Source organism: Grammomys surdaster, unplaced genomic scaffold, assembly GCF_004785775.1.
Source record: "Grammomys surdaster isolate TR1022 unplaced genomic scaffold, NIH_TR_1.0 185, whole genome shotgun sequence".
Taxonomy (NCBI): Eukaryota; Metazoa; Chordata; class Mammalia; order Rodentia; family Muridae; genus Grammomys; species Grammomys surdaster.
Genome location: NW_021604630.1, coordinates 10,872,081 through 10,897,975, shown reverse-complemented (window position 1 = coordinate 10,897,975; position 25,895 = coordinate 10,872,081). Strand labels below are relative to the sequence as shown.

The 25,895-nt window shown below is 41.7% G+C and overlaps 1 protein-coding gene across 1 annotated transcript in view; it reads left to right on the top strand.

Annotated features, from left to right (window-relative positions):
- Positions 1–23,815, top strand: part of Tnks (tankyrase) — a 144,991-nt gene extending 121,176 nt beyond the window's left edge. The window contains exons 19-27 of the mRNA XM_028768191.1: positions 1–238; positions 1,038–1,120; positions 6,792–6,912; positions 7,974–8,071; positions 9,816–9,890; positions 10,560–10,665; positions 10,978–11,164; positions 15,135–15,291; positions 18,658–23,815. Of these exons, the coding sequence (XP_028624024.1) occupies positions 1–238; positions 1,038–1,120; positions 6,792–6,912; positions 7,974–8,071; positions 9,816–9,890; positions 10,560–10,665; positions 10,978–11,164; positions 15,135–15,291; positions 18,658–18,744 (1,152 nt within the window). The 3' untranslated portion in view covers positions 18,745–23,815. The remainder of the gene's footprint in view (positions 239–1,037; positions 1,121–6,791; positions 6,913–7,973; positions 8,072–9,815; positions 9,891–10,559; positions 10,666–10,977; positions 11,165–15,134; positions 15,292–18,657) is intronic.
- Positions 23,816–25,895: the final 2,080 nt, after the last annotated feature.

Here is a 25,895-nt window from a genome sequence, read left to right as displayed (position 1 = left end):
GCTGATGACATCCGGGCTTTGCTGATAGATGCCATGCCCCCTGAGGCCTTACCTACCTGTTTTAAACCTCAGGCAACTGTAGTTAGTGCCTCCCTGATCTCACCAGCATCCACCCCCTCCTGCCTCTCTGCTGCCAGCAGCATAGATAACCTCACTGGCCCTTTAGCGGAGCTGGCTGTAGGAGGGGCCTCCAATGCAGGGGATGGTGCCGCGGGTGCAGAAAGGAAGGAAGGAGAAGGTAGGTGCATCTCTGGGAATGTTTGTACTTATTTCAGTGGACCAGTTACTTTTTTATTTTTATTATTGAAAGCTTAAAGATAGCTTGTCTTTAAGCTTTTGAGTTCAAAGACATCCAGGACTACATGGTGCGACCCTGTCAAAGACAGGCTTGGGAGATATGAGGGCAAAGGAGAAGGAAAAAGGATTCCTGAGACTTGCTAAATGCGTTCCTCTGGCCTCCACATACACTATACACACAGGAATAAACAAAAATAATTCTTAAAAAGAATAATCAATAGTAACTGGTACCTTTTTTCTTCTTCTTTTCTTTTAATTCATTTAAAGTACTAATTCTATCAAATATGGTCTGGAGCCTAGGCACTGCTCTTGTAGAGGACCTGGTTTAGTTCCCAGCACCCACACTGCTTAGCTTCAGAACCCCCTTCACTCCTTCTGCCTTCCAGGGAAACACTCAACATGCATGTACTCATGCATCAAAGCATACACAAAGCTAAAAATAAATGTTTTAAACTATATAAAAATATATTAGAAATTATATTCACTATATATTATAATATATACATCTGTATTTTAGTTCTATATTCTATGTCTATTAGAATTAATGTAAGTACTATTGCTATACCAGAGATAAATTTCAGAATAACTTGGAAGTGCCTGATTAAATTGACATATTTGGTATTAGTTTATGTCATGTAAAATCATCTATATAGGCAAGTGTCAAAAAATAGAGTTACACATAAATACTGACCTTCCATAGAATTAGAAAATTCTAAGAGATTTTAATGGTTTTGTTTTAGTTGCGGGTCTTGACATGAATATCAGCCAATTCCTTAAAAGCCTTGGCCTTGAACATCTTCGGGATATCTTTGAAACAGAGCAGGTAAACACTCGCAATCTTTTTCTGCTTTTCAATTATTGAGTTATTGACACTTTTTTTAAATTTTGCAGCTATTTTCTGTCTTATGTATACTCTTTATTTTGTGACTTACACTGTTCTGCAGTCTGCCCCAGTTTTAAGTATATTTTTACCTTGTTTGTTTCCTGCCTCAAATATCTGTAGAGAACCAGAGACCCCAGCACTTTCTGCTCATCTCCAGACTCTGGCAGTTGAGAGAGAGAGCTATCCTTCCTCCGTAGGAGCAGTTTTGCTCAGTGCAGTCTGAGTCAGGTTCGATGTGAGAAAGGAGGCTGCAGCCTGCTGGGAGAGCACTTGGTGAACTTAGATCAAGAACCTATCTCAAGAATATTTTCAGTTTTTCTGGGGTTGTTTTGTTTCCAAAAGAAGCTGGCATATATCAGCTCATGTGCTTGCACCTACTAGTGAGAGCCTTTGTTGGCCAGACTGTTGTCGAGGGTCACAAGTTCTTACTCCCGTGCCCCATGGTAAACACTGAAGAGGAGACTGCTGGGTTTAGTATACTGGTGGACAGAGAGTCACTCAGACCCAGTGCACCGTTTCCTCCTCATACCCACGTCAGCCTTTCTGTCGGGGAAGAAGTCTAGTCAGCTTTAGGGCCCTCTTCAGATCTTTATTTTGTGACTTATGTTCCACAATCTACCCCATGCTCAATCTGTTTGTTTCAGGTTTGTTTTTATCTTGTTTTGCACAAAAGTCTATTACTTACTTAGTATGTGCACTGAGTTTGGTAGAGCTACATAGTAAATGACCACAGACTTGGTTGCTAACGGAATTCACATTGTCAGGGTACACTCCCTGTAGCAGTTCTAGAATAGTCTACTCCCTGCCCCTCCAGCCTCCCTGACTTAGGTCACACACAGGCCACCTTACTCAAGTCTCTGCAGCTGTTGTCACATTGTCTTGTCCCGTGTCTGCCTTCTCATGTACCTCTTACTGGGACACTTCCTTTAAACTTGGGCCCTCCTGGGTGATTGCTGGTTCCAAGATTCTTGCCTTAAGCATTTTAAAGCATGTTAAAAATGTTAACATTTTTGGTCATATTCCTTCTAGGGATGCTGACCTATCTCTTTGAAGGCTAGAGTCAGGCCTACGGCAGCATGCACGTATAAGCCTTCTTCTCTTTTTACGGCCTCACCAGTTTATCACAGACTTCCCTTGCCGGCCATCAGCCTCTACAGTATCCCCTCTATAATAAGCTCACTCATTTGTTTTTTTTTTTCAGTATGTGGCATAGTTAACAATTTTCTCTGCAGGTCTTCGCCCTGTTCTTTATTCTTTGTAAGCTCATAGTCAGTCTTTAACTTACGTGTCTTGGGTTAGTCCAGGTAGGTGGTGCACTGCTATAGCTAGCAACTGGGAGGGTGAAGCAGAAGGAGCAGGAGTTGGTGCTAGACTGAGCGAGGAGCCAGCTAGAGGGAATGTGGGCTTTAGTGAGACCTGACTTCAAAAAATAGTTGCAAAGTGTTCGGGGTTTTTTTTCCCATGTTTAAATCATTTATAATATTAACATTTTCTTAAGCTTTTATTTCTTTAGCTAAATAAATTTCTTTACATTTTTATTTTTAATGACTCAAATAGTTGGAACAGAATTGACCTAAATAAATACCTTGATCTTATTTTCCTCTGACTGTAAAAGTGAGTTAAGAGGCTTCAGCCTCTCACTTGTCTTACCAGTCAGTTAAGCATTCCTGCAATATTCGGGTAGTTAACGTTTCTGGCCAAATTGCCTAGTTTTGCCCATTTTAAGTCATACTTTGTTAAGGCATCGCATGGATCTTCATTTGTAGTGGAAACGTCACATACCACTATCAGACTCTCTCGCCCTAGAGATTTCCTTTGAGAATACTGTAAACTGAGGCTTTGTAGTTGTTGGAACACATATGTGCCTCTTCATTCTGACTTATGTCCGCAGGAATTGTGAAATTTCATGCACACCTTAGTCTAATAAGCCAAAACCTCTAATTCACACAAGGGACCGACCTCTTGTTGAGAACTGTTGTTTCTGAGCTTGTCCGTTTGCTCTTACTTCCTGTCGAGTGTTCTCTTGGTCACGAACTGACCTGTGGCGTGTTTCTCATGTTATTGACTTAGCAGTTTAATGATTCAGCCTTCAGTCAGCTTATCTTTTTTATCAGTTTTATTGTTCTTTTTACTGCAGTTTTCTTCTGAATAAATTGATGTCCCATTGATTTTCTTTTGTCCAAAATAGTTTCTATCTCCTTTTCATAGTCAAGATGTTAACTGTTGCACTTAACATGTATTAGCTGGTGTAGCCCCCCTCCTCTAGATAGTGGTGTGCCTTAAACTATTTTAACTATCTTTTGGGCCATTGGGCAGACAATTAGGTTTGCATTTATTATTTCAAGTGCAGATGTTATCTGTCTAGTCTTCAGGTATAAAATATTAAGTCTACCTAATTCTTCCACGGCACACCTTTAGAATTTTCTGTCATAAATATTCTGTAGCAGCCTAGTAATATGTATCAACAAGCATGTGATGCCACACCAACCCCAATAACATCTGTGTGACATGTTCTACAGACTGAGGGGAAGACTTCAAAAGAAGGAGGCCTCTTAAAACCAGTTATAGAACTCTTGGCTGGAACAAAATATTGAGCCTTAGTTCTCATGACAATTTATCTGTTTTATTTTCTTTTATTCCTTTTCTTATTTATGAGATGTTCCTGGTACTCTAGGCTAAAATCTTAAACAAAAAAGATGGGCTCAGTAGCCATGACCTTATGTCTGAGAAAACCAGCGTACTTTATTTCATAAATCATTTACAAAATTACATAATAATATTATGATAGATAAAAACTTTCCCAAAAGTAAAATTTCATATGGTTATACATGTGTCATCAGAAGTGGGCTTTGATATATGATAAATGAAGTCTCAAATAAAAAAAAATTAAAATAGTTTAAATTTACACTTTAAAGATTTACAAAAAATCAGACACTAGATGTTAAACAATAACTGACCATAAAACTTTATTGACCTGCTCTTAGATATATACCACCAGCCTTAGATGACTGCACACCAAGTACATCCTTTCAGAGTTATAGTACTTGGATGATTTTCATTGTGCCGAATAACAGTGTTACCTATTCTATCCGTGATTGCTTCACTAAACACATCTTTCCAAAGTTATAATACTTAGATGATTTTTGTGCTTTATTGTGCCAAATGACAATGATGATATCCGTGATTGCTTCACTAAACACATCTTTTAAGAGTTATGGTATTTGTTTCTTTACTTATAGAAACTCTTGCTTGAAAACTACAAAATACACTCAAATTCAGACTACCTCTGTGTTTGCTTTTGCTTGTCACTGCCAAATCCTTACCCACCTAGCCTGCAAGGACTCTGGTCCCAGGGCCCCCCCCATACCCGACTGGGGTCATCTGTGACAATGTGGTCCATCATTGTGTCCGCTTAATTCCTGCTGTGAGTGTTTGCTGAGACTCCTGGTAGTCTGTAATCTGCGGCTTCTCTCCCTACCTGTGAATATACTCCTCTCCTCCTGTGATGGGAGGTAATTATTTTATTTCTTGTCCCAGAAGTCCTTGAGTGCATCATATCCTCAGCTCCACCTTCACAATTCCTGTCTCAGAAGTCTCTGAGTCATCTTATTCCATAGATACTTTATAAAGAAACATCAAAATCCCTTCTAATTAACTATAGCGTTGTATATGACATCTCCTCACACTTGTAGTATAGCTTCCTACCTCAAATGCTTTGTTTATGGGAAAGGAAAATTTGGTTTCTGTTATAATTTCTGGAGGGAGCTCAGCTGCTCCGACTTGGATTTCCACAGAAAGTGGCATATGCATCCTGTTCAGGTTGTCATAAAGTAAGGCTTGAGCTCCTTAAATTCATTGTAATATGATTACAAAGTCACCCCACCCCAAGGGAAAAGGCTTTTTCACTTAAAATAGTTAATTTTCTCTTCAGATCCCAGGTAAAATGAGCAAATCTTAGGAGCAGGAGGCAACCCTATAGGCACAGCGTATACTTTATATGCAGAGCCATTTTTAGCTTATAAATGAAAAGACTTTATTATTATAAGGATTATATTGATGTATGTTAGATATGAGTAACTCCCTTCTCCCAAAGAAAAGAACTTGGGGGACAGACTTGTGGTTTCCTCCAAATACCAAGCATATTCTCTAACTGTTCACACCAGATAGTCAATGGAGGCCTAGAAGTAATAAATAACTTAAATATAAGAGGGAAAGAACTATCCTGGCATTTCTTCTGTATCGTATTAGTAACCACTCAGTAAGCATAGCCCACTCCCAAGGGGGAGGGATTGTCATTCAAAACACAAATGCTAGAGACCGAAGATCTCCAGCAGCCATTTTAGAGGCTGCTTTCCACAGCAGGGAGGAGCCTGGCTCCCTCAGCCCTGCCCTGTAAACTGAAGTGTAGTAACTCCAGCTGTTCCTCTGCTGGTGCAGGGGACTTGGGCAGGGACTTTTACATTCATTTTGTGATTGTAAGTCTATATATTAAACTTTCTTTATTCTTCTTTAGAGCATGATTAGAAATATCCCCTGGCGTTTTGTTTTGTCTTCTAGCCTGACTTTGACACTTTTCAGCTATGCACCGTTGAATATCAATTAAAAAGATTTTGGTGTATATAACCTAAAGTTACCTCATATATATGAGGCTGTGTTTTTATTGTTAACCATATTTAAACTGAAATATAAAATATCTAGAAGGAGATGGTATTGGTAGCATGGCTCACAAATTACATTAAAATCAGGTCTGACTTAGAATGTAAATTAAAGACTCCTATTTTGTAAACAGTTCTATTTCAAAGGTGATTATTTCCATGTTGCTGTCTTTTGATAGCTTTGTTGAAAACTTCCTTTGGGTGATTAGAAGTGAATTGCAGATTTTGTACCATGAAACAATAATTTCTTCAATGGCCACTTGAAGTAATGTGCTAAATTACTTCAGAGAATGAGCAGTGCTGTTTATTGCACGGACGATCCCAGTCATTGTGTAGTATTCATTTTGATAGTAAAAATCAAAGCTCGGTCTGATTTGTCACTTCAGTGTAAGGATTGAGAAAGTGAGAATTATATATTTCAATCTTGAATGAGAAAGAAAAAGAATGTCTATAAAAGAATATTTCAGTTCTCGAAAGAAAGAAAGAAAGAAAGAAAGAAAGAAAGAAAGAAAGAAAGAAAGAAAGAAAGAAAGAAAGAAAGAGAAGGCAGTAGAGATGTGTTTATCCTCTGGACATGTGGCCAAAGGTGATTTCAGAGCTTTGCCACTGGGTGGAGGCAGAGTCACAATTACTGTGGTCCACAAAGTCGTGAGGAAGTTCGCAAGCTGAGATGAGTCGCCAAGACTCAAGATGCTGCCGTTCTGTACAGACATTGAATGTGTGTTAGCCAGCAAGCATTGCTAACCTGATAATTTATGAACATCTCTAAATTGGGATTTCTGATGTCGCTTATAGAATGACCTGTGTGCTTAGGCAGCTTGGAGGTCACATGTATAAAAGGAAGCATATTCTCTAAATGTGTGTGGTAGACACAGCACTCTAGATGGGTACAAGAGCTTTCATCCTCCAAAGAGCCGTCACAGATTTAGTATGTGATTTTATTATGTAATTTTCAGATTACGCTAGATGTACTGGCTGATATGGGTCATGAAGAATTGAAAGAAATAGGCATCAATGCATATGGACACCGCCACAAGCTAATCAAGGGTGTTGAGAGACTTTTAGGTGGACAGCAAGGTAAGCTGTTTGGGGGGAAACTTATTTTCAGAACTTAGTGAAGAAATACAGGCTGGATTTGGGGCTTGGGTAGTCTGACCTCAGAGCACATGCAGACAACTGGCACAGAATTCCCTGCCTTCCTCAGTTCAGCCAATCACTTTCCTAGCCGGACAAGTCTGAGATCGTCCCTCTCTCTCCACTGCTCAGACCTTTGTACTTTGTCCCCTGCTTTCACCTAACTCAAGTCACCAGTCCCTCCCTCCCTCTCCTGGGCCCCGAGTCACCGTGTCTCCAGCCTGTACGTTCACCTCCCTCGATACCTTCTCTACATCTCCAGAGGACTCCAGCACAAGCCTGTCAACCTCTCGTCCTGCCCTCAACCCTTCAACAGTCCCTGCTGATTTCCAGATAAAGTCAGACACTTACCCTATGGTTTTCACAGCCTGGCCTGTCTTGCCTTATCTCGGGCTCTCCTCCTGCCCTCAGGACCACAGTTCAACCATTCCCATTGCCCTTCCCTGCCACAGGCCTCTTCTCCTCCATGTGTTCTGTGTATCTCCTTTGTTAGACACACTCTCCATAGAGGAGAGAAGTGAAGAGAAGGAGCACACATCTGTGGAGCTGACAGAATTACGGGCAACCAAAACGTAGAAGGCTTTGAATTTGACTCTTTTTTTTTAACATCTATTGTAGTCAGCCCTGTGAAATTAACAGAGATAAGTTATGTTGGTGACACCATCATTTCAAGCCATCCCTGTAAGAGTTTCAGGGTGCAGTCCTTGTAGAACTCATGCCGTTGTAATTCAGCACTTGCTTCTCTTTTGTGGAGACCTCTGCTACGTTCCTGATGGACTCCGGTTCAGCGGTTATCGAGCCCTGCTGTGTAGACAGGGTCATGGGAGGGATGAGGCTGTTACACTGCCTTTCCTCTTGTGCCTTTGGTATGTTTGCTTACAGACTGGTGAGGTGGAGACTGAAAATAGTGCAGGCTGCTCTAAACTGTCAGGTATTTATAGAAACTTAGTGGAACCTGAGTGATGTGGACACGTGCCTTATGTTTTTGTTTCTCTCTTCTACAGGAACCAATCCGTATCTGACTTTTCACTGTGTGAACCAGGGAACTATTTTGCTAGATCTTGCTCCAGAAGATAAAGAATATCAATCAGTAGAAGAAGAGGTAACAGACATCAGAATGTTTTTTTCTTTGCCCAAGTTTTAAGACTTTTTCTGGGGGCAAGGACTCATCTTACTTTGTTACAGGGTCAAGTGACCTGCTACTCAGCCTGAGTCAGCAGCAGGCATTCAGTAAAATGACACACATTTCATTCACATCACAAGCCTGTGTGTCAAGTAGCTCTCTCTTTTTGTTCTAGAGATTTTGTCAGTTTTAAGTCATGTAAGTAAGACTCTTTTAAAAACACTTTCATACAGTAAAATGCACCTAAAATTGATATGGGGCAAGAATCTTGCCTCATAGACAGAATACACTTTCTAGGGCTTTTTTTTTGGGGGGTGGGGGGCGGTTGTTTGTTTGTTGGTTTATGTAATTATTGTTTCTTTAGTAATGTGCCTGAGTGTCACATTTTTCTGATGTTGATTTCATGATAAAAGAAGAGTCAGTTAATTTCCATAATCATAATTATTCCAAACTTTATATAATAAGACTGCTTTGAACCTCCTTGTAGAAAGATGGCATAGAAGTTCCTCCGGTGAGGGCAGGCTGGAGAGCTAGCTCAGTGGTTAAGAGCACTGACTGACTGCTCTTCCAGAGGTCCTGAGTTCAATTCCCAGCAACCACATGGTGGACAACCATCTGTAATGGGGTCTGATGTCTGCTTCTGATGTGTCTGAAGACAGTGACAGTGTACTCACATGCATACATGCATGCATACATACATACATCTTTTTTAAAAAAAAAAGAAAGGAAGAAATTCCTCCTGGGCTGATGGCTTCTATTCCTTGCCCCTCCTTCCATTATTGTGAGTAAACTTCCCATTCTGTTACTATACAAACACTCAAGCAGACATGGCTTTGCCTGCAGTTAAGGATTTTCTGTTGTTTGTGGTTTTTATTTTTTTAACTAGTGCTCATATTCAATGCTAGGAAGTGACATTAGAGAGCGCAGGATGGTTTCCCTGGAGTCATAGTTCAGTTCGTATTAGGTTATCAGGAAGGCATCATGACTTCAAGGGCCTTACTGTCCGGTCGTCCCCATAGTAAGTTCTGGTCATGTAAGAGGCGGCTGCACATCCCTGCAGATGGAGCCGTGGGTAGAGCTAGGTCCACCAGTCACATGTCAGGGACTCGGGCATTTCTGTGATGCTGCCTAGGAACCTAGGGCCTCGCACATGTTCAGCAGGTGTTCTACCCACAGCCCAAGACACTACAAGTTTTTTTCCATAATAATTATTTAAGTTTGGGAGTGGCAGAGTTCCAATGCTCAGAAGGTTATTCTGTTTAACTATGAAGTATACTCAGCTTCCCTTGCCTAAGTTGCTGTATTAAGATCCCAAAGACTATTGAAATAAAATGGAACAAAAAATATTTTTAAAATATTTATTTTTAGCATTTATCTAATGTGGTACCAGTTGAATATCGTTTTAGTTTGATTTATTCAATTTCTTTTCATTCTTAATAAAATAGTAATTATACATTTTTAAAGTGCTTTTTTTCCAGTTTACCTGTAGTGTTTACAAAAAAAAAAAACCTCCAAAATTTTTATCAGAAAGTGCTTTCATTAGTATTTATGACTATTTTATCACCACAAATACTCATTAAATTTGTTGATCAGTTTGTAGTGAACTACTGATTGAGCTTCAGACTCCCCAGGGAGACAGATAGAAGAACTATTACCTAGATGCGGCAGAAGGAATGCTCGCTCCTGACTCAGATGGAGTTAATTGCTTCCCTTTGTCCTGCAGATGCAGAGTACCATTCGAGAGCACAGAGACGGTGGGAATGCCGGTGGCATCTTCAGCAGATACAATGTCATTCGAGTAAGACAGCAGATTGTTATGGTGGAAGTCACATTGCAAAGCTAACACAGAAATAATCTAGATATTAAATGAACTCTAACAATTTTGGAAGAAAAAAATTCAAATTGTGAAAGATACTTATCTGTTGTTCTGAAATCAAATGCTGTCCTCTTCACTACAACCTCTAACACTCAAGACCATCCTGGGCCTCAGTGAGAACAGCCACGGCCCAAGCAAAAGGTCACTCATAGAAGTGGCTGGGGCCTCACTCATGGCGTCCTCAGATTTGGACCCTCAACAGCAGTAACTTCATTTTAAAATCATTTGAAAGTAGCACTTAATAAGGCCTAGATGGCAGTCTGCTTGTTATTGATGAGGTCAGAATGAGTTTATCTCTTAAATCACAGAAAAAAAAATTGATGGTGCCATTACCTGCTTTTTCGGAAGTATTCATGAAAGTTAATTACATCTGCTGAAAACTGGATTAATCCTTTCTTAATAGACTTACAGGAATTATACTGGTATATCAAAATAAGCCATGAACAACCAATAACTGATATGGTGACTTTTAGATACTATGTCAATCCAAAAAAAAAAAAAAAACCAAAATTGACATCACCAAAGGGAAAACTATTTGTTATTTTAAATGGAAATTTAATTAATAAAAGTATTTTTTTGTCCTTTATGAAGATTCAGAAAGTTGTGAACAAGAAGCTGAGGGAGCGATTCTGTCACAGACAGAAGGAGGTATCTGAGGAGAACCACAACCATCACAATGAGCGCATGCTGTTCCACGGTGAGCACGGCCTGCACTTGGGCACTCAGCAGTGGGCAGGGCTGTGGCATCCCTTAGGAACGTTCGTTCTATTGGGATGACTAGTTTGCACTTTTTTGGTTGAAATAATGCCAAGTTTCCTAGTGCTATGCATGTTAGTGTGGGCTTCTCAAAGCAGACTTTCTGAACTTGCTGCTAAACTCAGGTTCCAGGTTGAGCCACCTGTGGTTTTTTTTTTTATTTTTGTTTTTCTTTGTGAACATTACTGCATTCGATAAAAATAGTAAAGGGCTAAGTGTTGAAAAACTAATGTTTTCACCTTTATATTTCTAGGTTCTCCTTTCATTAATGCAATTATTCACAAAGGGTTTGATGAGCGACATGCATACATTGGAGGGATGTTTGGAGCTGGAATTTACTTTGCCGAAAACTCCTCAAAAAGCAATCAGTATGTCTATGGAATCGGAGGGGGAACAGGCTGTCCCACGCACAAGGACAGGTCGTGTTATATATGCCACAGGTGAGCATCCTGCCTAGACTGCAATGTTGCTACCCTCAGCTAACCTCTGCCCTAGAGCAGTGACTGTGGTGCTGGTCCCAGTGGTCCAGACAGACACACGTGCACTCTGTAGGCTGCAGCGGAACTGTGTTTCAGTCCTCCGTCAGAGGCAGGAACCTTAATGCTCACTGAAAACAGAGCCCTTCTGGCCACCATCAAACCTGAACGTTTGAGGTCAAGGTGAAAGACTAGACTCAAGTCTGCATGCTGATGAGCTAGTGGAGTGCTTGTTTTTAGGAGCATAATAATTCCCCGGGGGAAGCCCACCTTCAGAATATCAGCTTGGGAATTGGCAGACAGATGAATATCAGCTTTTTCAAGTAGGACTCTGTAACTGAGAAGCTGAAAAAGATAACATGGCAGCGAGTGAGGAGGCAGCGTTTCTCTCCTCACTGCAGGAGAGGAAGACGATGGGGATTTAGTGTAGTTGTTTGCATTGACTCTTTGGCAATCATCCATGTCCACATTGAATCCAGCCCACATCCCCTCTATGTAGCCCTAACCCTGCCAATGCTTTCCCTCCCCCTCATATCTAGTGAGTTCTCTCATTTGAGCTACCAGAATGTTCCTGAGTGTGGGGTTCCAACTGGAGTGGGTGACTTTCTATACCTGTACCCCCAAAGAAAAATAAACTTTGTCTCCCAACAGTGCTCAGTTGCCACTAGGGGTACAGCGCCATGCTCCCGACTATTCAAGAATATATAGATGGGCTTGATCCAGTGCAGGTGATCATAGCTGCTGTGACTTCATGACTTCAGTGGCTATGCTACCCTAAAGCAGCATGTCACACTCCCCCATCCTCCTGCTCTTCTCTTCTTTCCATCCTGACCCCTACAAGGTTCCCTGAGCCTTGGAAAAGGTTGATGTCAATGTCCCATTTAGGACTGAGCACACACAGTTTCTTACTCTCAGGACTCTGACCAGTTTAATGCTGCCTTGATTACTGCCTCCTACAAGAAGTTTCTCTGGGATTGAGAGCAGTACTGTAGACAGGTAACACGTAAATATCTCATTGGTAGTTTGGTACCATGTCCATTTACCAAAACAGCAATAGTGTATCTTCCCCCCGGAGCCCTCACCAGCCATGGGTATTTGACCAAGTTTAGAGCGCCATACATTGCTTTTTAAGCCACTCGATTGTATTGTTTTCATAAGTTATGTAGGGTATCTTATGATTCAGTTAATACCTTAAAATGTTATCTTGAAACTCTTTATAACTAATGCCTTTAAATTTATCTGCAGTTGCATTATTCTTTAGACTGGTCATCAGCAATCTAAGATGGATACCATATGCTCAGAAGGAAACCATTCTCCACTTAGAACACTGTGGTTAAAAATCAGAAATTCCTAAGGATCAGTAGTGTCCCAGCATGCCTCTTGTGGAGACAAAGTAAATCTAAAATGAACAATAAAGTGAACCTAGCTGAGGTTTAATGGGCGCTCAGTAAAATCCTAGCCACTGTCTCCTAGGAGATGGAGCCTGAGCAAAAGCATGCAGCTGGCACACCATTGGCAAGGGTTGTCCCTGGGAAGCAAGAAGGAGGCAGAGCACACTCAATGATGAGCATGGGGAGCAAGCTGGCTACGGCTCCATTAACAAGTGCATGAGATGCCTTCAGAGAAGCTATAGAAACTGCTGTATCAGAACAGTCATGTTCAAGTGGAGAAAAGGAATGAATTTCTATTGCCTCCTGCCTTGTGTCTGCCAGCGTTTGCTCCCCAGGCACTCACCCCTGTGCTTCTTAGCTGTTGGATCTACAAACACCACAAGTAGGAAGCGAGCCAGCATCAGCACCTGTTCACTTGCTTCTTCATGTGCTGATTCAGTAGGTCCTGCAGATAAAAGTTCGCTCCTGAAAGCAGAAAACAGGAGGCCAAGGCCTGTCAGGTCAAGTATTGTATTGTACAACAGATGGACAGTGACAAAATCTGCTGACAGCACACTGCTGCCCTGATGGTAAAGATGGAGCTGAAGAGGCCTCTGGGGGCTGCAGAGAGGGCTCTGTGGGTGAGAGCACTGTTGCTCTTGCAGACAGCCTGGGTTCAGTTCACAGCATTCTCATGATGGCACACATCCATCTGTAACTCCAGGTACACATTTCAGGGAATCTGACTCTCCCTCCTGACCTTTCTGGGTACCAGGCACATACATACATGTAGGCAGAACAGTCATGCAATGTAAAATAAAAATAAACCTTTGAGGGGGCTGGAGAGATGGCTCAGTGGTTAAGAGCACTGACTGCCCTTCCAGAGGTCCCGAGTTCAAATCCCAGCAACCACATGGTGGCTCACAACCATCTGTAATGAGATCTGATGCCCTCTTCTGGTGTGTCTGAAGACAGCTACAGTGTATTCATATATAATAAATAAATAAATCTTAAAAAAAAAAAATAAACCTTTGAAATAAATAGTCTATTTATAATGTAGAGTGAGACCTTTTTTTCCTACAAGATCTACAAGAAACTACAATTGATAGCAAGCCTTTACCCCAAAGGATCACCAGGGACATCAGCTACAAAGCCAGCCAGTCAGGACTCAGTAATACGGAGACCGCACTCCATTACTACAGGCTGTGTGTATTTAACAGTGCGGCTAATTGTACTATATAGCTAAAACGCATAGTATTTAAAGGTTGACTTTTGTAAAGGATTAGATAATAATTACCGTGGGCTCTGCAGCCATGTATCCTCGTCAGAGACTTCTGCCCTCGGAGTGCAGAAGCAACTGTGTAAATGAGTGCATGGTTTTAGTCTAGTAAAATTATATTTAGAAAACCAGGTGCCAGCTGGGCATGGTGGCACATACCTTTAATCCCAGCACTCAGAAGGCAGAGGCAGGTGAATCTCTAGGAATTTGAGGCCAGGCTGATCTACAGAGTGAGTTCCAGGACAGCCAGAGTTACACAGAGAAACCTTGTCTTTAAAAAAAAAGCCAAAAAAAAAGCCAAAAAAAAAGAAAAAACAGGTACCAACTAGTTTTAAACTGATCGCTATGGTTTATAATTTTTACTCTGTACAACATTTAACATCTGCCTCAATTTTAGCCAGGTATTAGATTTTCAGTCATATATTTAGTCTAAATATTTTTGTTCCTAATCTACTTTTCTTATTCTGTCATCACAGTTTTTAGTGTTTACCCATAAGGAATCAAGCCTGATCTTACTTGGAGAGGTGGCTTAGGGTAAAAACATTTGCCACACAAGCATGGTGACCTAAGTTTGAGTCCCCATACTCTAGATAAAAGCCAGATGCATAGCATGAGTGGTTTGTAAGCCTTAGACTTTCCTAGAGTCCCTGCGAGGTCTCGGGCAGCCATCTGGTTACTCATGGGCAGAATCATCAAAGAAACTCTGTCTTTAACAAGGTAGAAGGCAAAGACGACATGTGAGGCTGCGCTCCTCCGTCTCACAAACCCAGCTCACAGTGTCAATCTCAGATGCTGTTCCCACCCTTCCTCCCTTCCTCCCTTCCTCCCTTCCTCCCTTCCTCCCTTCCTCCCTTCCTGTGCATTGTGGGAAAGCTCAGTTCTCTGCAGTGTCTTTTTGCACTTGGTACAGGTCACATCAGGTATTTTCTACACCGGAGTCCTATGCTACTCCAAAACTGCCTTCATCTGTGGATCTAACTTGATATCGAGCCGGATAATTGCTAAGTAGTATATCAGTACATCACATTTATCCCATTACTACACGCAGGTTTGCAAGTAGCATTTCAATTAGCTTGCATTCTATGGAATTTTCTATAGGAAGCTAATAAACCTAAGAGTGACATTTTAAGATTTAAAGTGTTGAGAGGAACTGTGTGAGGGGAACCTGGAAAGGGTCAGCGTTTGGGATGTGAATTAATTAATTAATTAATTAATTAATATTGATTTTTTAAAAAAAATAAGATTTAAAGTGTTTTGAACATATTTGTTTTCATCCTCCCTTTAGACAAATGCTTTTCTGTAGAGTGACCCTTGGAAAGTCTTTTCTGCAATTCAGCACCATGAAAATGGCCCACGCACCTCCAGGACATCACTCGGTTATTGGTAGACCAAGTGTCAACGGGCTGGCGTATGCTGAATATGTCATCTATAGAGGGGAACAGGTGTGTTGCTCATCAAATCAGCATGAACAAGTCACTAAACACATTCCTACAGAAGTGGAACCCATATTTAAGACAATGTCTACAGTTGTTGCAGGCACAGCATACCTTTGAATGGACCTGCCTGACATAGGCTGGTTGCATAAATGGAATCCTTATTATTCTTATCAGAGCCCTACATCCTTGAGAGTCAGGATACAGTATATTTAATTCTGTCACCTTCTTGGGGATCCAAAATGAAATTGGAAAAAAACAATCGTCGTGGAAGTGTGTATATATATACATGCATGAAGAAACTTCTGGAGTTTTCAAACAACTCCAGCACTAAATGTCACTAAATGTGTGTGTGCAGTCATGGGCAGAGTAGAGTGTATAGTTGCAAAGAATTGCAGATAACTTGAACTCCTCTTTAGTGGTTGGTTTACTGTGGTAGTGTGGGTAACGCAACAAAACTCCATCAAGTATGTTACAGGGTTGAACAAGTAAGTAAATGCGTAGGTGTATCAACACTTGGGAACTGCTGTTCTTACTGTAGAAGAAGGGGCATATCATATGGAATGAGAGAAAGACTTTAAAAAAACGTGAATGTACTGAAGTTGTATTGATAGGAGTTCATGGTTTCTAACAAATATATCGATAGATGTATAGATGCCTATATACATATATGTGTGTTTAGTTATGTCTATATACAAATACATACATAATTTTTTTTTAACTCTGCTGAAAGCAAAGACGCCCCAGTAGCAGTGAAACGCTAGAGCCCAGTCCCTCAAACCATTCCTAACTAGAAGGAACCAAGGTTGGACAGAATAGGTAAAAAAAAAAAAAAGCTTCAGATAGCTTGTTATACCAGTAAGTGATGGCGTGCCCAGGAAGGAGACTGTAGCCTGAAGACCTCAGAGCCATCGAGGGAGCTTCTCTGGACAAATGTGAGAAAGTTACACCCAAAATAAATGCAGTACTAAGTTTGGAGCGGGGGAAGTGTTGATTGTTCTTTACTGATGAGTGAGTGGCAAAGAGAACATGTAGGGTCACAGTAGAAGATCGTAGATAGAAGTGTGGGGTGCTGGAGCTGGAGTAATTCTGACTCACAAACTCTCAGGTAAAGGTTAGCTGGTGGTTTTGGGTTAGAGGGTTTCCGTAAGAATAATTGCATGCTTGTGGTAAAGCTACAAGGACGAGGCAGCCGGGAAGATGGACATGCCGTGACCAGCGGCTCACGTACCATCACTCACTCAGGAGAGGTGGTTGAGACACGAGTATCATAGGCTGGAGAGCAGACTGGGAGGCATACAAGAGACCCTCGGGTTGAAAGTTGCACTGAAATTGATATATTCCTGAGGAAAATTAGTTTTGATTGTGACCTGATTAGCCCTAAACTGTCAGGAGAGGCTGGTATGTGGCTCCGTGGTAAAGCCCCCTTGCACAAGGCCCTGGATCGATTTCTAGCACTTGTGTGTAGGGAAGGGAGGAGTGCATCAGCCTCACGTCTTCACTCAACATCAGGTATGAAGGAGAGAGATTCTCTGCTTATTGGTTGCTACCAAGGAGTGTTTTATTGAAATGATCTGGAGAGTGCTGGTTTATTTAAGGTGGAGAAGAAAATACTATAGAATAGTTTGTAAAAGTCATTTTTTCAGTATCCAGAATCTCATTCAAGCTAACAGGACATCTCTTGAACAAGAAAATGGAGTTTTAGAGATTTAGTTTTACCATTAGAAATGTGGGTGGTGATTCTTGAAACTGAGTAACCCAAAGTGAGTTGTTACTTTTAGGAATTAGAACACATGTCTCCCCTCTGTCTTGTAAGTAGCAAGGCCTGATGGGTAATTTTGGTTCATTCTAACCTTTCTAATCCTGTAGCTAAATGATTTTCTTGCCTTAAAATCTTCTAGGCTTTGTGTGGTTGATCAGTAAACTGTACACAGAAGCAATCCTGTCTCCTAATCATGGCCCTGGAGCCCTCACAGGAGGACCTTAGTAATTCACTCTGCTAGACTCTCAGAGTCTGTCTGACTAAAATGGACATGTGTCAGGAGTCTTTTACATGCTACCAAAAATCCAGGTTCCTGGTACCCCTGACTCCTGCTGAAGTAACTTTGTAAGCAAAAACAAGGTATCACTCCAAGTGTGGAGGTAGGCAGCTTCACTGAGGCAAAGGGCATCAGCAGCAGCAGCAGCTTACCCTCTCAGCTTTAATGTGTAGTATGTGCCACTGTGGACAGTCTTAGATGTTTCTTGTCTGTGTAGCTCCCCAGACAGATGGTCTGCAGGCTGATTGCAAGGGTTCTGCTTCCCACCATAGCGTGTCACATGTGGTAGAGGCCTTAGACCTACACTGCTGAGTAAATAATCTGCCTTAACAAGTAAACCATCTAAGTACTATTTCTCTTCCTCCACTAATAAAGGAAAAGTATCTGCAACAGCTTGTTTTAATATTAAGAATTAAAATGTTGCCTTAAAGCCATTTAGCTAAGCAGTGTGACTTAAAGAGAACCACAGAGAGCAGTTAATGAGCCTTCAGATTCAAGAGTCCAGAGAGACTGACCCTGATCATTCCAGTTTGGCAGGGTACTGATGGAAACCATTGATGGTTTAGATTCAGACCAGAGTATGCTGGCCTATGAAAGGCTGTTGTGAATGATAATGCTGCTTACATGTCTATAGACAGGACTTTTTAAAGCATATTTATGTATTTTGGTTTTCAAGTCCTAAGACCCATCATGAGGCCCCAGTCTACTGAATGATAATAGTGACAACAACGTTGATAGTACCCACCACACACTCTGTTTGTCGACGGACGGCAAATGCAAGCCTAAATCTGCACCATTCTCTCTCCAGTCAGGTCTGGTCTCTTCAGCCAGGTCTGGTGTCTGTCAGTGCTTGGAAGGCGGGGACTTGGAAGGTGGGGCGAGAAGACAAGCCTTAGCTATGAGCAAGTCTGAGAACAAATAGTCTATATGAGACCCTGTCACAAAGAAATAAACATCCTACTTCAGTCACCCCTACACAGTTGCCCTTTGGATGTGTGGTTCCTTAGCATGTCTGACTTCATTCTAGATACTAGAATGTGGGGTTACAACATTTCCTATGATTAATTTGAGCTCTCCACAGCAGAATTATTACTTGAGTTAATAAGCTTCTTGACGACCCACTATATAAAGTAAAGAGGAAAGATGCTGATGTTTTCCTGTTAATGGTTCATGACTTTACAGGAAAGGATGAAAAGGGGGCCTAATCTAAGTAGAAGGATTACACAAGTAAGTTTATAGATGGCGTTTGCACATGTTATCTAGCCTGAGCCCTGAATAAGGAAGACTTAAGTGCTGCACCTTCAAAGGAGTGAGTTGTTTGCCTTTTCCGTTCCAGGCATATCCAGAATATCTCATCACCTACCAGATCATGAAGCCGGAAGCCCCCTCACAGACCGCAACAGCAGCAGAGCAGAAGACCTAGTGATTGCCCCTGGTAAAGGCCAGAGTGATTCAGACCTGCAACTGGATTACAGTGGATTGCTTCCAACCAAAAACAAAAAAAACAAAAAAAAAAATCAATATTCTCTAAATCCCAACAGCCAAGAAATAAGCTGTCTTTTATAAAGCATTGCTAGAGTGACGGGGCAGAGTAGCTCCCGAGCACACTCACCTGCCCTGGTCCCTTTGAGGAAATGGCTACTGGGCGGCCTTGAACGTGTCTCTGGCCATTTTCTTTGCAGTTACCCATTTCTGAAGCAAGATGCTTTGCTCAAGATGTAGAGATGGGAAAAGAGAATATGCTGGCTTACATGGTCTTGGTTCATACACTACATTTTCTTTGTTGTGTTTAGCACATGTATAACAGACACACATGATGGGCTCATTTTTTTAATTTTGCCAAACATATTTGTTGACACTTGTTGTTGTTGTCATTGTTGTCACTTTGAGAATGAGCCGGAATCTTCCTGGGATATTTTGCACAGTCACACTGACTAAAATCATGAGCTAGCAATGCAGCTGAAGCTTCTGGCTGAACAAGACACTGTTCCCGGTCTCTGTTGTTAGATTTGTGTCTCTGCTTCTTGTGAACATAAAGGAAAAGCAGCAATATTTAGTTTCCTTTTATAAACTGCCCCATCTTAAAAGGAAGGGCACAGACATCTCTCTTTGACCTAAAAAGTCAGAACCTGCAGGGTTCTTAGGACCATACTACAGATGTCAAAAGAACACCAGGGAAAGTTTTAATGGAGGCAGTTAGAACTTTGCTCCCCTGGTGGACTGGCTGAAGATCTGGGAGGGAGGAGCCCACTGAGGAGGAAGAGTGGAGCCCAGGGCTGCAACTGCAGCCAGCAGACCCAGGGATGTCTTCATTCTCTGGACCACCAGAATCGTCTACCCTGAGGTTACCCTTTATTTCCAAAGTCAGGGCCCAGCGTTCTACTCTCCTCTCTTTAGTTTAGAAAGCCAGGATTCAAGCCCAACGTAATAAATATGCACAAATGCAAGACGTTTTGTTTACTCCTGATCTGGCCTTTATTTTGAGTAGTATGTATCAAATAGTTTAGAAAGATCCTTTCTCTCAGTTTTTGAACCATTTCTTCAAAGTTCTTAACATAGTTAGACAAAAGTTGAAACCAAAGGCAGTTTGCCATGTTTTTAGACGCCACTGATAGACATTTCTTTGTGAAAGTGCTGCTTGTAACGGCACTCGCCAAGTGCACTTTCCTTCCGTTCCCTGTGGACCTTAACTGAATACAGAGTTGAATGCATTACTCTATTTAGGTTCTACTCAGCTCTGAAGCAGAAGTCATACAAACAGAGGGAAACAATGTGACACGTTTCACCATTTCAGTTGGAAGACTGAAAACAATTTTTTCTAACTTTTTTTTAATGTAAGCATATTAAACTGTGATCATCTTTGTTTCCCTGGTTCTTGAAATACACATTTCTCTCTTTTTTTATTTATTAAATTTTTGTTAGCTTGAGCCCAGTGCTAGGACTAGGCATCCAGTCTAGTGTGAATATTACAGTTATACCTTGAATGGGTTCTTCAAAATGAAGTCAAGAGTTAGCCTCGGTCCTCACTACTGTTGCAGTGTCAGTGGCCTGAGCTAGGTGCCGGTGGTTTTGACTGTGTATTTAATAGCAACTTGAATACCATATAAAGCTTCAGAATTTGATGCTGGCTCAAAGGGTTTTCTTTTTTTCCTTTCTGTTAACAAAGAGTTGAAGAAATTGGCATCTGTATAGTTTTACTAGCTAGAATGTGTATGTTATTTGGCCCAACCGGAATTAGTTTAAAATGTTAAACACAGTGGTACTGTGTTACTGTGGTATAGTAAAATATAAACTAAAACATGAACCTCTGACTGACATATCACCTCCATCAACCAACTAGATTAACCTGGGCCTTACCTTGAGGAGTCTATCTTGGTTCCCTAAAACACCAGGGCTGGCTGTGTCCCATGTTCTGAGCTGAGTAGACACTGCGACAGGAAAGTGCTCTCGAGGTGACTCACCTAGGACAAAATGCACAGAAGTGATGAGCAGTTTAAAAAGTGTCAATCCTGAAAAAAGAAAAATAAATAAATAAATAAATAAATGGTCCACAGAGCTAATAGATATTTCCAGAACTTGAAAACCAAATGTGTCGTGCGTGTACTCAAGTTGGCAAAAAGGTGACTGTGTAGGATTTCCTAGAACGGCAACATAAACTATAAAAGCCCTCTGGACCAGAAGAACTTGGCATTCGGCTGAAGTCTGTTTAATTTCTTTTGTGTGTACTGTTTAGAACTGCTGGCAGGTTTGGGACTCCAGCTTCCCAACAGAACTGCAGAGAGAAGGCGGGTATCTCCTAGCTCTTTTTTGCGGCCTTTCCCAGAGACCCAACAGTGCTAGTTTACCGGTTTGGCCAGCTTGGAGACTTCTAACTCAGGCATACGATAAGTATTCTGGGCACATCTGCCTGTACCTTTGCTTCTCCCCAGACTGCTAACCTAGTCTTAGAAGATACTCCTGCACTTGCCCCATTTGCCATGAGTCTTACAGAGACTCATATAATAAGTGTCCCTTATTTTCATATCAGAATGGAACTGAGCTTAGTCCCCAACTACTTTCTGCTCAGAAGAGTCTGCCAGTTTGCTAGCAGATAGCAGCATGGAATCCAGTGTGTAGTTCTATGCAAAAGCGTAATGGCAGGACAGGCTGGGTTCTAACCTTGCTTTCCCTTCCTGGCAGTTACAACTCGGAGCAGCCTGGGGGACAACACTAACATCGGTCTCATGACCGATGAGTGCCACGCTTCCAGCTCCACTCATTTCTCTTTGCTATTGGAATAGTAAAGAGCATTTGAAATACATAGAGAAGTACTTGAATATGGCAAGCAAATAAGCATACATCACCATCTTATTATCCTAGATATTATAACAAACAGTAACGTTTGGCTGATGCTAGGAAACAGCATCGAGTTGTCCTGACTTTCCTCTCCTTCAGTGTATTCCCAGTTGCATGAAGGGGACTCAGGCATTGTTCCCTCTTCCCTTTTAAACAGTCGTCATTTGAATTCCTGTAATGGCCTTGTAGACAAAAGTGTATTTTTAAGCACATCTCCCTGTCCTGTCCCCTCAGCCATGCACCCGGACCCTGTTTGTGTGCCAGCCTTCTTATTGTGTTTCTGTTGGGCCGATCATCCTGTGTAGAGCTACAGACTATAGAGTACTCAGCAAATACTCAAAAATGACATTCAAATGGATGTTTTCATGTATCAGAAAGTTAAAGACTACACTTTGATGTTAAGGCAGTGACACAGAAATGAGGGTACTTGTGACAGTGATAATCAAAAGATTGCTAGCTACATCTAGCACATGAAAAAAATTCCTTAAAAAATACCACCCTAAAAAAGTGAAGCTTCTTCAGCCAACTTAAGCATTCTACAGTTAATAGACAAGTATGTTTTTCCTGTTTGAAAAAGCCTTATCTGTGGCAGAAACTTTTTAACCTTTTCTATTCTAGCAGTGAAACATGAATCCACTTCTTAATATTTGAAATGTATTAGTGAGTGGGCGTGTCTTGTGTATTTCATACCTGGTAAGTGTGTTCTATGGGGGTATATTTTATAAGGAATACTGTCAAATTCAGTGGAGTTGATGTAGCCAGTCAGTTCCAATTTTTCTTAAACTTCTTCCGCCTCCAGGTCATCTGGTTTGGAGTAACACTAGTGGGATTTCCAAACCCATGATCTTGTGTGGGGGATTCATAGAAAGTGATACCATGTGGAGTTAGTGTGTCGTGAAAGTTGTTTTTTAATCATTTTTAAAGTATATACTATGACACATGAAACTTAAAACTTGTCAGAAGCTGAAGATTTTATATCTTCTTTCTCTAAGATCCAGTATGGTCAGGTTATGTGGCCAGTTTTATACTTCTACCAGAGTTCTGCAAAATTGAGCTGACACTCACCCTGCAGAGGTTTGCCCCTTTCCTCCACCGTCCTTGCGGAGTTTTTTCTCATTTTTCAGAATTCTTTCAATATCCTCCTCAAGTGGCCCTGAGTGCCCTTTGTTAGCTCAGTGTGGTGATGGGGTGTCCCTGAACCTCTCTCCCAGTGTGCAGGAAGAAAACTAGAAAATGCCACAGTAAAAGGAAGGAAGGAACTGGGGTTTTGAAGCTAGTAGCATCGACTGAGAAGGTGACCTGCGGTATATAGTGAGTGTACTCACTACACAGAACACTGACACTCGTCATGTGTGTGATGCCTGCTTCCACTCCCTCCCTCCCAGGGTTCTAAGCTCATCTTATCCTTGTGGTAGTAATATTTGTCCTTAATACCTACAAAGCTAAAGGTACTTTGATTGACAAGGTCTCTCAAGAACTTGCAAACAAACCCAGCTTTGAGGAAGTCTAGACTGTTCTGACAACAGCATCTGGAGTTGTAATTGTGATTTTCGTACTGTAACGTCAGTCTGTGTTAGTAACCAGTGTGGTGGCTTTGGTTTGTTGTTAGTGTTCTTTTGTTTCTGGTCTGTGTGACCCACCAGTGGCAGGAGTGCCAGCTCCATTTTGTGTGTGTGTGTGTGTGTGTTTGTGTTTGTGTGTGTCCATCTGTAGGCTTGTCAGACAAAATAAAAGATACCCAGTTCGATTTGAATTTCAGGCTGGTTTCTAGCTCAAGTATATTTCATATTTGACATATCTGCAATTTTTAAAATGTTCATTAACTTATCTGAAATTCAGATTTTGACTGAATGTCATAGATTTTGTTTTCTATGTAGTTTTTCTAAACCCGAGAGTCCTAGCAGTTTGATCACAAAAGGAGGCTCACAGCATGTAAGTTCTCTGGTCTTTAGAGCTTTCACCTGGAATGAAAGACCTTTTTTTTTTCCTCAACTTTTACTTATTTCTAAAAGAGGGCATCAAGGAACTTAACCAGCCTACATGGTGGGTTTCTATTTAAAACATCTCTGTGATTATATTTAACCTGTAATTGTGCTTTGGCTTAATGTCTACAGTAATTGTAACAGATTAATATTCAATAAAAAACATTTTAAAGTACACACTCTGTGTGTGTGTGTGTATGTGTGTGTGTGTGTGTGTGTGTGTGTGTGTAACATTCAGCTTAAGTGTTTCCTGCTTTTCTCGCGCTTTGTTCACGTCAGCTTGACCGTCTGCATGTGCAGCACAGACCTCACCCATCAGAACTGTGACACTCCTGCTTTCCTCTGCTAGTGAGGTCGCACCTGTAAACCACTGGAAGCCATGGAAACAGCAGTAGCAGGAGAAACTTCAGGAAAGTCTCCCTGAGACTAGCTCATAGGCCCTCCCAGCCAGGGCGGTTGGAGGAGAAAGGTTCTGTACATGCCACGGGAAAACTCCCGATCGAACACCACTCAGTGTAGCTTGTTAACCTGCAATCCCAGCACTTAGGATGCCTCGGCAGGAGGATCAGGAGTTTCAGGCCAGTTTTACTTACATAGTAAGACCTACCACCTTGTCCCCAAGGAGCAAAGGATTTTCCATCTCTCACCAGTGCTTTTTCCACATGTAGTGATCTTGAAGCTGGGTGTGTATCCATAACTTCTGTAGCTGAAGGATCATCAGAGTTACAGATGTAAGGATTGTCGTAGTTTGTGTGAACCCATAAGATCTGCAGACTGGGTTTATGGAAGGTAGCAGGTAGTTAGAGTGTACCGAGGGCACAGGCAAGGAGAGGCAATAGGGAGTTGTGAGGTGCAAGCATATATAGGAATGTTTTTATAATAGGAAAGTTAACTAGGTCTTGGGGCCATTTGTGTGGGGTCCCTGTCCAGGTGGACAGACAAGGGAATGGCTTACTGGGTGGTAAGTTTTAAAGCAGCAGTTGTTTCTCCTGAGACTGGCCACTAGGGGTCAGGCTCTGAGTAGTCCTGGCCTAGTGAAATCCCAGTTTGAAGTTACGGAAATAACCTCAATATCAGGGGAAACTTGAGAAGACTTCATAGGAAACTGTGGTCATGGCCCGGTGTCTAGAAATTTTGTTTTTGGGTTTTTTTTTTTCATCTGTTTCTCTTTATGCTCTGTGTATGCTGTCATTCAAGAACCCCGAAAAGTTCTTTTAATCTCCGTTTCACAGGTAAACTTGAAGGCAAAATGACAAAATATGTATATCAAATTACCTTCCACTGTAGAGTCTGAATACCAGCTGTTGAATGCTGGTCCCTGGTTGTACCTGATGCCGCTTTAGATGGCTACAGAGATGAAACAGCTGGTGGTGCTCTGTTGTCTTACATCGTCAGCGTCTCGCGTGAAGATCAGGGGTTCACAACACCCCAAGAACCGTTGCTTTTGGTTCTGTTAAAGCATAGAGGTGGTCAGACCAATGCACCAAATGCCAAGTGCTCCATCAAGTGAACAGCTTGGAATTTCAGCAGCTCAGTATGTAAGCGTTGATAGCTTGACCGTGTGTGTGTGTGTGTGTGTGTGTGTGTGTGTGTGTGTGTGTGTGTGTGGTGGCTTGACAGAACGTGTAAATGCTTCCTGGGATAAATCCCCCAGAAGCTCCCAGGGCAGCTGGGTGGGATAAAACCAGAGATGCTGCCTCAAGGTGGAAGGCAGGGACTAACACTTGAGGTTGGCTTCTGATCTTCACATGCAACAGCCTAGCATTCACATCCAAAGGAATGTACACATATGTACACACAAGGGTTTTTTTTTAAGTCACTTGCTAAACTGGATCTGTTTCTTAAAGGAAATTCCAACCCAAACAAATCCCATGGATCTAAAGAGGAGAAGAAGCATTTTCTTTGGCACTGATTTTGCAAAGCAGGTGGTGGTGGAGTGTGGATTGACCTTACATTCTAGAAAGACACTTTGTTCCCACTGAGCTACATCCCCAGTGTGAACAATTTTTGGCTTTTGGAGACAGGGTTTCTGTGTAGCCCTGACAGTCTTGGGTCCCTTTGTGAACCAGGCTGGCCTTGAACTCAGAGGTCTGCCTGCCTCAGCCTCCCGAGTGCTGGGATTAAAGGCATCAGTGTGAAGTTTTTAAACTTCTGTTGCCTACAGTGCTTTGGTGACTGTGGCCCAGTATGTCAGGTTAGAGCCAGCACATTCTCCTTAGAGTGTTTATAACCCTTCATCATTAGCCTGGTTCACTCC